At 48.4% G+C, this 13562-nt stretch overlaps 1 protein-coding gene and 1 long non-coding RNA gene across 3 annotated transcripts in view; both read right to left on the reverse strand.

Moving 5' to 3' along the window:
• Nucleotides 1-1749: 1749 nt before the first annotated feature.
• On the reverse strand, nucleotides 1750-10045 carry LOC107151303. Of its 2 annotated transcripts, XR_007343005.1 has the most exons (3): nucleotides 8431-8941; nucleotides 4316-4596; nucleotides 1750-3807 (listed from the first exon to the last, which is right to left on the reverse strand). It is a non-coding gene; the product is annotated as an uncharacterized LOC107151303 (long non-coding RNA). The 2 variants fall into 2 exon arrangements; XR_001504695.2 differs by lacking the exon at nucleotides 1750-3807 and having other exon boundaries at nucleotides 4246-4596; nucleotides 8431-10045.
• A 1863-nt stretch (nucleotides 10046-11908) lies between these two features.
• Nucleotides 11909-13562, reverse strand: part of Bsph1 (binder of sperm protein homolog 1) — a 9525-nt gene continuing 7871 nt past the window's right edge. Inside the window, exons 2-3 of the mRNA XM_048791229.1 lie at nucleotides 12576-12707; nucleotides 11909-12198 (exon numbers count right to left, since the gene is read on the reverse strand). Of these exons, the coding sequence (XP_048647186.1) occupies nucleotides 12059-12198; nucleotides 12576-12707 (272 nt within the window). The 3' untranslated portion in view covers nucleotides 11909-12058. The remainder of the gene's footprint in view (nucleotides 12199-12575; nucleotides 12708-13562) is intronic.

Consider the following 13562-nt stretch of genomic DNA (forward strand, 5'->3'; position numbering starts at 1 on the left):
CTCAGTGCCCAGGGGACTCAGGGACCAACAGCTCCACATGTTCAAGCAACACGCCCATCCAGGGGGCCCATAATAGTGACCTACTGATTCCAGGAATGCTGAAAGATGCACCTACATTTTTGTCGGTTCCCATGGGCTTCTGTCAGCTACAAGGAAAACCAGCTGATCAATGACGTAAACCCCACATTGAAGGCAACGGAGTTTCATGTAGATGTTGATGATCAGGAACAAGAACCCTTTCCACTCTTCCTGCTGATTCCTGGGAGAATCAATAGATTGAGCACTTGTGTGTTGAACTAGGAGCTGTGGACACTGAATCTAGATCTATGTGCCCACAGACTGTTGTGTGCATCCTGGGGAGAATGACCAACAGTCGGGGCACGGGTATTCGTCTGGCTGAAGGCAGAGAGGAACTGAGTCAGTCAAAGTTGCAGGGGCACATGTGCTCTGGACAGACAGAACACTGGGCCCATCAAGAGCAAAGAGCTACCTTTTATAAAAGGGGAAGCTGGTTCATGAGTTTTGTTTCTTTACTAGTATTGCCAAGTAATTCTAGAGAGTTATGGCAATCACGTGACCCTGTGAGTGCTCAGTAGTTATGGAGTGGTGACATGTGTCTAAAGCACTGAGCACACTTAATATGTGTCACCAGTTACACCGTCCACCAGTCCCATGAGTTGAATGAGGAAATGTGGACACCACCAGGCGACAGAGTAAAATGGTGAGCTTTCTGGTGGTTTAGTGGTGCACTGTGGTGACACGTAATAGTTGGCTTCATTTTGACACAATCATACCCGCATGGGATGTCATTTTCTCCACTTCTGTCCCCAGTGGCTGTGATGTTCCTCCCCCACTTTTCCCTCCTCTATCCACTAGTATTTATGTACTTATGCTTTATAGGGATGCATTAAGGTGGAGCCCACTGTGCTGTATTTATAATGCACACTGCATGGTTTTGTCCACTCCACTCTCCATTTTCTCACCTCCGGTCCCTCCTACCCCCTCAGTCTTTTTCTTCTTCTCCACTGATATTCCCTCTATCTTTATGATACCAGAGAACCTGCCACACACACACACACACACACACACTCCTCACCTTTATTTTGACCTTCGTTCCTCATATGAGCCAAGTCATCTCACCCTTCCCTTTCTGAGTTGGCTTATTTCACTCAGCATGACGTCCTCCAGTTCCATCTATTTATTGGAAATGCCGTGATTTCATCTTTTGTTATGACTTAATAATACTCCTCTGTGTGTATACACCACATTTCATTAATCCATTCTCCTGTTGATGGGTACCTGGGCTAGTTCCAAAACTGGGTTCTTGTGAGTTCTACTGGTGTATACGTTGACGTGGCTGCATCACTACAGTGTTCTAACTTTAGAGATGGATAAATGCCAAGAAGTGGGATTGCTGGGTCCCATGGGGTTCCATTCCTGGTCTTTGGGGGAATCTCCATAGTTCTTTCCTGAGAGGTTGTACTAAGTTTCAGTTCCATCCACAATGTGTGAGAGTGCCCTTTCCCCACGTCCTCCTCAGCATTTATTATTTGTGTTCATGAAGATTGTCTTTCTGAGCAGAGTGAGATGAAATCTCAATGTCGTTTTGATTGCATTTCTGTGATTGCTAGGAAAGTTGAACATTTTTTTTAAAGAGAGAGAGAGAGAATTTCTTTAATATTTATTTTTTAGTTTTTGGCGGACACAACATCTTTGTTTGTATGTGGTGCTGAGGATCGAACCCGGGCTGCACACATGCCAGGCGAGTGCGCTACTGCTTGAGCCACATCCCCAGCCCAAACATTTTTTCATGTATTTGTTGGTCATTTGTATTTCTTCTTCTGAGAAGTGTCTATTGAGTTCTTTTAATAAAATGGTTACTTTATTGGAATGAGTCCCGGTGTCAGGAGTGTGGTGACACTTACATTTAGTTCCTCTGAAGCACCCTCTGCCTATAGTTGTCACAAGGTGTGACCCAGTCATGCTCTCTGCTGGATCCCACAGGCCCATGCTCAGTTCTGAACTTCAGTCCATGCCCTGTCCTGGACCAGTGCTATGACTGAGGGACAGCAGAGTCCAGCACCCACTGGCCTACTGTGATCTCTGTGCTGCAGCACCCTTGTTCCTGGTGATAAGCAAGTTCATGTTCTATAAATGGAGTACGCTGGGTGACCCCTGAGTCAGTGCTGTGCTGGCCACAGTTATCCTAGTGCCCTCGATTGCCCGCTGTGTATGGTCTGCAGTTATCCCTGGTGGCACCGGAGGCTCTGACTGTACGGTTACAATCTGTCCTTCCTGTCTAGTCCCTCTGCTGGGACTCTCCAAACTTGTCACCCAGGAGTTTCCACAATATAGTGCTAGAAACCACCATGAAATGACTGTTAGGATTCCAAAGAGGAATCCCTCAGCACCAGCTTGATCAATAGCAGCATTTATTTGGGAACTCAAGTGTGGGCTGAAGGGTCTCTTGAGTGACAGATAGAGAAAAATATTCCATCCAGGTAGGTGAGGGGTGGTGCCCCTCCTCTGGGAACACACTTGGGGCAGCAGACCATGGTGGTGTGCCTGCCGACTCCCCAGGGTTTGTTCTGCTCTCTGTCTTCTAGTTTCTCCAGCATTTTTAAGCTGTATTTTATCAAAGGCTTTTTCTGCTTGTGGGGTGATGGTGTAATTCTTGTCCTTAATTCTGCTCTGTGAGGAATTACACTTACTGATTTATGTATGTTGAAGCCACTGTGCATCCCTGGGGGAATCCCACTTGACCATGGTGCCCCACCTTCATGATCTGTTTTGAAAGCACTTTGTTAACAGTTCATTAGTTATTTTTGGTGTCTATGTGTAGAGAGAAATGGGTCTGTGGTTTTCTTTCCTTTTTCTATGTCTGGTTTGTATATAAGAAGGATATCAGCTTCCCAGAACAAATTTGGGTGGGTTCCCCCCCTTTCTATTCCATGGAATGATTTGAGGAAGAAGAATATAAGATTTTATTTCAGCGATCGGTAGAATTTGGCTGAGAACACGGCTGGTTTGGGGTTTCCCTTTTTAGAAAGCTTTTAATTTCTGCTTCAATCCCATAGTTTGATATTGGCTGTTTAGGTTTTCAATATCCCCATGTCTTGATTTGGGCAGGTCATATTGTCTAGAAATGTGTCAGTATCTTCTGGATTTTCCAGTTTGTTGGAGCATAACTTTTCCAGATAGTTTCTACTAATCCTCTGAATTTCAGATGTGTCTGTGCTGGTATCTTCTTCTTAGTCCGTAAATTAGTGGATTGGGTTCTTCTCTCTCTTTCTCTTGCTTGGTTTGGGTAGGGTTTATCAATCTTCTTGATCCTTTCACAGAACCAACTCTGTTGTATTGGTTCTTTGAATGTTGTTTATTCTTAATTTCATTAATTTTGACTCTGATTTTAATTATTTTCCATTTCTAATTATTTTGAAATTATTTTTTTCTTCCTTTTCTAGTATCTTGAGGTCTAGTGTCTTGATCCCTAACATTAGAATATTAGGGATCTTTCTATTTTTTTTTAGATGGAGGCCCTTAATGCTATAAACTTTCCTCTTAGAACTCTTTCATAACATCCCAGAGATTTTATGTTGGTCTCAGTTCTCTGTCCCTCCCCTGGTGTCATCTCGGCTCCTTTTCCTGTGGCTCAAACAACCTGTTTCAGGCAAAGCCTCCTCAGTCTTCTCAGCTTTGCGGAATCGCTTGCAGGTGCTCAATTGCTCTTCAGAGTGACCCTTGGGGAGTTGCCATGAGGGTGTGGTTTTCCCTGAACCACCTCATTCCATCCACCAAAGGGGCGATCTGCATGGATGGAAAGGATGTTTAAAACTGTAGTTCATTAAGAGTAAAGAAGTTGGGGTGTGAGGTGGGAATATTCAAGAGGTGAGAGGAGAGAAAATGGAAGCAAGGTAGCTCATGAAGGGGCTAAGAGGGAGGAGGTGAGGGAGTGTCAGCAAGAGAACAAGCTGTTTTGTACTAGAGGGCGAGAGGAGACCCAGCAGAGAAAACAGCACCAGGAACCACCCCCAACATGAAACAGAAAGAGACCCTTAAAAAACACTCAGGAAACCAACCACTACCTCTTAAAAAGAATGCAATGAAATGTATAAGGAAAATCAATGATGAAAATGAAGAAAACCCCAGAAACGTGTGCACGTGTACCCTGAGTCACTCAGCACCTGTAGCCAGAGCTGAACCTGCATCACCGAGCGGCTATTAATCATCAAAAAGAAAGAGAAGGAGAAATGAAAATTCTTTAATTAAAAGGCTTGAATTTTTCCACAGAGGGAGCTAAATTGAGTATTTGTACCCTTCCAGGTCGTGCTCTGTCCCTTGCTTCTTGGGTTATGTGCCTCTGAGGTCCAGCTAGGGCTGGGGGATACTGAACCCAACTCCTTCTGTAATTTGCACCTGTCTGTGAGCTGGAGCTGACGGGAATGTCGCTGGTTGAAATGGCTCTCCACTTTCCTGCTCACCAGCTCAGGGCGATGGAACTGGAAGAACCTTCTATTGGGTTTGGTCCCGGTGTCTTAGATTGCTGGCTTTTCCTGGCTGGTGGTGGTGCATAGATCTGTTTGGGAATTCTACCTGCTGGAGACAAGCAAAAACAGAACTTTGGACCTGTGTTTTGTGTATCTATTCCAGAGTGATCCAATCCTGCAGACCAGGCTGAGGAGGTGCCAATCTCAGCTAGGCATTTGGGGTTCTAGCTTCTCTTGGGGGCTCTCTGGTCAGGGCATGGTGACAGACCTCTCTGGGTGCATGCTGCATGGCAGGTTCCCCGACCCCTGCTCCCCTACCAAATATGAATTTCCCAGTCTCCGTTCCTGAATGTAATCACTCCATGGGATCAACTTCCCTGAGGACAATATGATTTTCAGCTGGTTGTTCCCTCCAGAGATCTCAAAAGAACATGGGGTGCCCTCTCCTGTCACCCAGGCCACCACACCACCTGATCTGTTTCCCTGACCCTTCTTCCCTGGTGGCTTGCACCAGGGGGCTCCAAGGGACAGCAGGTAGCATTCTCCTCTTGGCGCTGTCATGAACCTCCTGGGTCCTCTGTTCCCTGTGTCTTGTGGGGCTGGGGTCTGACTGGGGCCCATTAGACCACGCAGTTAGCACTCCCTGAGGCCAGAGCAGTACTTGCTGGGCCTCTCGGGTTCCCATGGGGTCTCCTGCTCAGTCCCTCCCTGGGGCACTCGTGGGTCCCCAGCTCACTGAGCGTCTGCACATCAGCTGGGCGCAGACCTCCCCCCGCAGGAGCTTGCAGGCCCAATGTGTCCAGTGTTTCCATTGCCCTCTGTGTTGTCCCTTCCCTCCGTGGTGACAGGACACCTCTGCCACTGCCGGCCTCAGGGGCATTTCTTTATATCCTCCCTTCACGTTGCCGCAATCTCTCGGCGTCTCTGAATCTCTGACAGTTTTTGACTTTCGATTTTTCTCCAGACGCTTCGTTATGAAGCCAGAATCCTGTTGTTCTAATTCCAAACAGCGGAGCAAGGGCACGGGCCTCCTCTCCCACTCCGCCCTCTTGCTGTCCTGGCACAAAGGCTTTGAAGGGTCCCCACAGGAAGTGCTGGGCCTTGTAGAAATGCAGGTGTTCAGAGTGGACCCTTGATGGGAGGTAGGTCCCACCGCCTGATAATGGTTCTCCCTGTCGGGAGTTTTCCAGGTGGGGTCCAGGGTCCGTGGAGGGATGTTTTTCCCTGAGGTCCATTAGGTCTACACAGTTGTCACAGTCCCACGAGGGCTTGTTTGTCCTTCTCACTTTTGTTCTTTCCTGGGCCTGAGGGGAGTGTCCCTGGTGCTACTTGACATGTGGTGATATCATCCTTGGGGGCTGATAAGATGTGTTCTTGTGGCAATCCTGGCTTTAATTGGTTCTGAGTTTTAACTTGAAATACAGTGAATATTGACAGATGCAGCCACATCAGCAAGATGCCCTTGGTAACAAGTTAGTCAAGGTTCTCCGGAAGGACAGAAACAATGGGACAGACACACGCAGTGATGGTTTGGATGTGAGGTGTTCCCCAAAGGCTCATGTGCAAGAAGGTCCACAGAAGAAATGATTGGGCTACAAGAGCCTTAGCCCAATCTGTGACCTAACCCCTGATAGGGATCAACTGAGAGGTAACTGAAGCTGTTGGGTGCGGCTGGAGGAGGAGGGAATTGGGGCTTGGCTTTGGGTACATCTGTATCTGGCAAGTGGAGTCTCTCTCTGCTTCCTGATCTGCACATGAGCTGGTTCCTCTGCCCCTGCTCTGCCATGATGTTCTGCCTCAGCTCGAGCCCTGGGGAGGGAGCCAGCCTTCTGTGGACTAAGACCTCGGAAAACCTGAGCCCTCAAATAAACTTTTCCTCCCCGACAATTGTTCTAGTCAGAGCAGTGAAAAATCTGATACACACACACACACACACACACACAGATATAGATATATGAGAGAGGGGTCCCTATAGGACTTGGTTCACCTAACTATGGAGAATTCCCACAACAGGCCTTCTGCAAGCTGCCAGCCGGGCTCAGTCCTAATCCAAAGGACTCAGATCCACTGAATCTCACAGCGCAACCCTCAGTCCAAGGCCAACATCCTGAGACCTGGGAGGAGATGGTGCAAGTTCTTGAGTCCAAAGACGGAGAGCATGAAGTTCTGACGTCCCAGGGCAGTTCAAGGAGGGTGCCCAGCTCCATGAGTTGGAGTTAGCAAAGGGTTATCTTCCTCTGTGGGTTGTTCTCTGTGGCCTCAGCTGACCGGCTGGTCCCCACCCACATCAAGGACAGGTCTTCTCCACTCAGCCAACTGATCAAATGCCAAGGTTTCCAGAAACACCTCACAGATATTCCCAAAAATATACTTGCAGCTACCTGTGTCCCTTAGCCGAGTCAAGTTGACACCTAACATCAGCCACCACAGCCTCGCTAAGTTGCTGAGGCTGGCTTCAAACCTGTGATCCTCTTGTCTCAGCCTCCTGAGCTGCTGGGCTTACAGGCAAGTGCCACCAGCCGTAGCTATACACTTGTTTTTGATATAGTTTTGATGATGTTCATAGCAATAAATCATCAGGATCAGAAGTTAATGTGAAGGAAGTGCCTTACCAGACTGCTAGGTGATGTTTCAGTAAAAATTGGTCACATTGCTTGAAGACCTCCAAAAACATACTAGGTTTTATAGAAGAGTAGAATACCACTATAATTAATTTTAATCAGAGAAAGCAAAATATACAAAACAAGTTTGCGTAACTTTATTGATGAAAACGGCCAATGAGTGGCCAGAATTTCAAAATACAGTTCCTTAGAAATCCACGTCATTCCCAGCATGTCACCATTGCCAAAGGTTGCCAAGTTGTTGGGACCAAGAAAGTAGATAGAATAAAATCAAATTTCATATCCATTACTTCTGCCTCAGGTTTTTAATGGATTTTTAGTTTGTGGGTTAAAGAATTCACAAACCCCTCCCTCCAGTCTTAGGAGAAGCCTGTGGAATGAAAAAGGAAATAAAACCACTAACTTAGGTTAAGAATTCCTTGCTTTTCCATTTGATCTGCTGAACTTGAAATAGCTTCATCTGGAAAGATTCTAACACATAGAAAATATATTGAATCCTGGTATTTATAAGCAGCATATTTCTGAAGCATGCTATTTGGGATTGATTTCCACATTTCTCCCCAGCATAAACTTTAAATTTGCTGCCATGATATAATCTAATTTTGCCAGTGAAAATATTTCTAATGTTATTGACCTACATGAAATTTAGCAGGTTTTTTTCCCTTGAAAAGAGAAAGGAAAACAAAGGCAACTGAGATAAGAAGAGAGAAAAAAAATCTTGAATAAAACCAAGGGTCTTCCTACTAAGTGCACCAGAGTTCCTGCATAGTTTATGATTAGTAGAGAAGTTTACACGACCTGGCATGGATTTGAGCATCTCTCTCCACTATCACAACAGGAAATAGTAGGAGAACTGGATTTGGTGTGTCCATCTGCACACAGTGGAGTGCTGCTGTTGTGGTTTGGACGTGAAGTGTCCTCTGAAAGCTCCTGTGTTCATGCAGGAATGTTCCCAGGTGGGATGCCTGGATTATGACACTGTGACCCAATCCGTCCATCCTGGTTGAAGGGACTGACTGGGGGCCACTGTAGACAGGTGGGGCCCGGATGGAGGAGGAGGGTCCCTGGGGCCACGCCCTGGAAGGGTTCATCGTCCCTACAGCTGGACACGATTTTTCTCTCTGCTTCCTGGATGCAATGAGCAGAACCGGGTTCTCCCACCCTCCTCCCCTTGAGCCCAGAGCAATGGAGTCAGCACCAATCATAGATGGAGCCTCTGAAATCATGAGGCCAAATGGAACTTCCTCCTCTAACTTGTTCTTGACAGTATTTTGGTCACAGCAATGAACACAATTAGTCGTGAAAAACAGCAAGATACTCACACTCACTGCCACGTGGGCGAATCCCAAAACCATTAGAGGGAGAGAAAATTCCAGGCACAAAAGCTGCACATTGTAAGATTCCTTTCAGAGGAAACATCCCAAGTCTGCAAAGCCGGTCTGTGGTCACCGGTCTGTGGTCACCGAGGATGGAGGGAGGGGAGGTGGGGAGAGACAGCCGACGGGGTGCAGGGTCTCCCCGGGTTGGTGAAAAGGTCCTGGTGGGAGTCGGAGGTTATGGACGACAACATCATGATTACATGACATGGCACTGAAGTTCTCACTTCAAAATGGTCCCATGCCAAGTAAAGTCCACCAGCGGTTTGGAAATGTCTATTCTATTTCAACTGGAAAAGCTTTTTTTTAGTTCTGAGAAGGGAGCGTGGAGCTCTGCGGGAATCTAGTTAACTGGACAAGACTGCGCTTTAGCAGCTCTTCAGCATCTTCATTTGAATGTAAGCTGCTCCCCACAGGCAGCCAGCTGGGTCCCCACCCACAGCAGCATGTTTGTCACCACTGACCTTTGGCTGGACTTCCCCCTCCCAAAGACAACAAGTCATCTACATGGAAAAGCAATCGATCTTTATTGATCAGAAATGGTCAGGACTGCAAAGGAAGCAGCTGATGAATATGTAACTTCTGTCTCTGTGAAAACACCAAGAATTATCTAGAAGCTGTGCAGAAACAAAGAAGCGAGTCAGGACACAGCCCAACTCACCCTGCACAGACCCAAAACCCATCAGTTCCCCTCCATGGTGAGTCCTCCCTTTGCCTCCCTAATGGGAGGTCTGCTCTACCCCAAGAGTTAACTCACGAGTTACCAGAGCAGGAGAACCACAGGCGCCTCGGAGCTGGGCAGCATAAGAAGCTGTGTTTTCCTCTCACGGTCATTGAATACATCATTGTGGATTACGTTAATGACCACATAAGTTCTGCATTCCATTATTTAAGCACAACATGTCACATTGATCATTTTCAGGTTTTTTTTTTTTTTTGGTTTTGGTTTTGGGGATTGAACTCAGGGGCACTCAACCACTGAGCCACATCCCAGCCCCATTTTGTATTTTTATTTAGAGACAGGGTCTCACTGCATTGTTAGTGCCTCGCTAAATTGCTGAGGCTGACTTTGAACTCGTGATCCTCCTGTCTCTGCCTTCCCAGTCGCTGGGATCACAGGCGTGTGCCAACACACCAGGTTCCTAACACTGATAGAGGATAATTTGCAATAATTGAAAACTTCACACACATACCCAGCATATACCATGTGTCCTAGAGATGGTACTCAGCTATTCCAGTGAAAACCACACAACTCACACCCTCCCTCAAAGATCAGCATAGGGTGGCATGCACTTGTTCACAGCAAAACATTTAGTACTATTGTGATACTTTGAGGGGGAATGCCTTCTCTAAATTATGACATTTGGTGGAAGCAGGGTGAGAGGTGAGGTGGACTTATGCATTTACAAAGAAAATCCCCATAATATCTATCTAAATGAAGATCAGGTCACAGGACAAGGGATCAGGTCATGTTTAAAAAGACCCTCAAAACGCTGGCGTCTGGGTCAAGGCGTGGACCAGCCCTGCAAGCACACACCCTGAAGTGTGGGCTGCGTGTCCCTCTGTGGGGACAGTAGGAAGGAAGAGGAGCAGGAGAAGGAAGACCCCCCTCACTCCCTCTGGTCCCTGTGGCTCAGGTCTAAAGAGCACCTGGGCTCACTGTGCAGATCGGAACAGATACTAAAAATAAAGGCCAGGCTGCTCGCGGTCCCCCATTCTAGTGCACTAAGGTCTCTACGAATGAGAAACTTGGCAACGACTCAGCGCATGCGCGGCCATGATGGACAGCCCCTGACCTACGTCTGCTCACAGCTTTCCCCAGACCCGGGGTGCGTTGGTGCTCCGAGGTTCTGGTGTTCCTCGAAGTCGTCTGTCTTACATAACGTGTGACATGGACACTTCTCATGTCACTGAGCAGGCCCTGGGCCCCTTTCTAGGACTCCTTTCATTTTACCTTTCACCCAACGTGACCTCCTCACGCACCTTTTGTGCGGATGACCGACCTTCTCCCTCTGCAGAGTGGAAACGAGGAGTGGAAGCCTCTGAGTGGGGCCACCGCAGTTTACCGACGAGAGTCAGGTCTGGATGTTAAATGTCCCCCAGGGGCTCACTCAGGCCGTGTTCTCCAGCCTGGGCGGGTGCTGTGGGAGCTGGTGGGACCTTAGGGGAGGGCCTGGGGGAGGGTCAGCTGGGCACATGCCCTTGGCAGGGTGGTTTAGGTCCTGGCCTGGTGTCACTCTACTTACGGGCTGCCTGAGGTGCCAGCTTTGCCCCACCCGGGCTCCCTGTCATGGAGTTCTCTCTGTCACAGGCCCTTAAGCAAGGGACCCCATGGACCGTGGACCAAGCCAGGGGGCCATAGTAAAGTTTTCCTCCTTCGAGGTGACTTCCCTCAGGTATTTTGTCATAGCAACAGAAACCTGAGCACACAGGTCCCGTGGGTGACTGTCCACCTGCAGCAGGATGAGCCACGGCTCTGCTTTCTCCTTGACTTTCCTTTTAGGAGCTGAACGGGAGTCTCTGCCTGCTGGGGAGAGCAGCCAACTGGCTTGTCTGGCTGGACATGAAGATTGCCATTTGGCTTCCAAAGGAGGGGCCTGGAATCTGGGGCTTGCCACCTGTCAACCCTCCAGCCCGGCCTGTCTCCTTGCTGGCACTCCCGGCGGGGCTCCTGCAGCTCCCCTGTTACCCTGGGGACCCGGCCCATGGAGGTCCAGGTTCACCCTGGGCTCTGAGTGAAGCAGGAGACAGGTAGAGTGCCGCCACCCACAGGCCTCCAAGAACAGCTTCCCTGTCCAGGGGCCTCTTCACCCGAGATCCACTGCTGAGTCCCCTGAGCTGTTTCTCACTTTCAACGTGGAGTGACATCTGCTCTCATGGCTGTCCAGGGAGGCTCTCGTGGTCCCAGCCCCACCTCTCCCTCTGTGGCTTGGGGGGGGGGGGTCTGCTGATACTCCCTCAGGTGGACAGCTGTGTCCACAGGCCCTGGTTTCCTCCTCAGGCACAAATGGCGCTGGGAGGGGAAGGGCCAGAGAGGTGCTGACTTGGGCTGAATGTAAGGTAAAGCGGACCAGGAGCAGCCGCAGGGGCCAGGGGGGTTCCTAGAACTTGACCTCACTTTGTGTTTTTAATAGACCCCATTTTTTAAGAGCTGTTTTAAGTCCCCAGAAAAACACAGTGCAAGTTACAGAGGTTCCCTCTGTCCCCCTGTCCCCCGCACAAGCATTACCTCCCATGATCATCGGCCCCCGGAGGGGCCTGTAGGGCAACGGGGGAACCCACAGGACCCATCATCACCACCCGGAATCCAGGCACTTATTATTTTTTTTAAGGGCCTAATTTTACTCAGCAAGCCAAAGTGCTGAAGATAGAACACAGATCTCCCTATGAAAACCCCATAATTCATAATTAAAACACCGAGTAATTCATAATCAGATCACCTACAATTCACATCCTAGGGAAAAAAGAATCTTTTAAAGAGGATCCCACGTCCCCCTCTCCCAGTCAATCTGTAAGTTATTTCCAATGAGAAAGATTGAGCTCCAGCCTCCTCTTCCGGTGAATCTCACCAGGGTCAGCAGTATTTCCAGGCCTGGTCCTTGTTGTAATTCTTGGTCAGCGAACACCATTTTCTCCCAAAGTCATCGCCATCATCGGTGCACTCCCAGTAGATCAAACGCTCGTACCAGAAGGGAAACACGCAGGGCGCGAAGTCTGCGGAGAGAGAGGTGTCCGAGGAGGAAACACACGCGCACACACTCTCAGACTCTGACACACTCACACACATACACACCATCATACACTCACACACACACACACACACACACACACTCACTTCCACTCTGCCCCATTGCACCAACTGCATAGGAGGAAAGACCTGGGGGGTTGCACCCCACACTGTTTTGAGGTTCCAGCTTCTTTCCACGAGCGTATGGTTGGAGGACTCCTGACACGTCTCTACTGCCACGAGATTTTCACACTGTCAGGAACTGCGCTCCCTTTATTTTCACAGCTGAATGGGGCTGGGCTCTGTTCCAGAACATTCCTGGGCCCTCCCTGAAGCCCTGACACAGGTGGAGGCGCCCGCTCACCTGTCTCGGAGCAGTACTTCCAGTGGCCCTCGAAGGTCTTGTTCAGGGAGCACCACTTGTGCCTCATACCGTACTTGATGCAGTCGTAGAATAGTTTATTTTTATACCAAAATGGAAAGACACATTCGCCATCTAGAGAAAACAAAGTGCCTCATCTCTCTGGGAGCGTTAATGGGGGTTAGGAAGTGAAGTGACATCCTCCTGGGGTCAGGGCCACAGCCACAGCTCTGCGGAAGGTGATTGGGCCATGCAATAGTGAGATTCATAGAATAACTTAATTATTCCCCAGAGGATGCACAGTGTGTAAACACAGTTTTTTTTTTTTTTTTTTGGTACCAGGGATTGAACCCAGGGGCACTTAACCACTAAGTAACATCCCCAACTCTTTTTATATTTTTAATTTAGAGACAGGGTCTCACTGAGTTGCTTACAGCCTCGATAAATTGCTGAGGCTACATTTGAACTTGCACCTCTTGCCTCAGCCTCCTGCCTCAGCCTCCCGGGTCACTGGGATTACACGCTTGCCCAGGGCACCTGGCTGTAAACTCAGACTTGCTTAGCATTGGCTCTAGACCTCAAAGCCTGCCCTAAGCTAGAAACATAAATGCAGGCATTTACCTACCAAGCAGGTCTCCACACACTGGGTATCTTTTTTCTTCAGCTTCTTCTGTTCCTTCCCTGCCACATCCCTGGGATCCACACATGTGGATAAACCAGGCCCAGGTCCAAAATTTTCAGGAAAACAAAAATTGTGTCTGTACTGCACATGCACAGACTTTCCTTGTCATTATTCCTTAAAAACACAGTGTAACAACAATATAACATGGCATTTGGTATTTAAAATATTCTGGAGATGATTTAACTCATATGGGGAGATTGCAAAAGCTTTACGGTTATATGTAAATACCGAACCATTTTATGTAAGGGCTTTGACATTTTCAGATTCTGGCATCTGTGGGAATGCTGAAACAACCCCCCCCCCCCGAG

The sequence above is a fragment of the Marmota marmota genome, unplaced genomic scaffold, assembly GCF_001458135.2.
Source record: "Marmota marmota marmota unplaced genomic scaffold, marMar, whole genome shotgun sequence".
Lineage (NCBI taxonomy): Eukaryota > Metazoa > Chordata > Mammalia > Rodentia > Sciuridae > Marmota > Marmota marmota.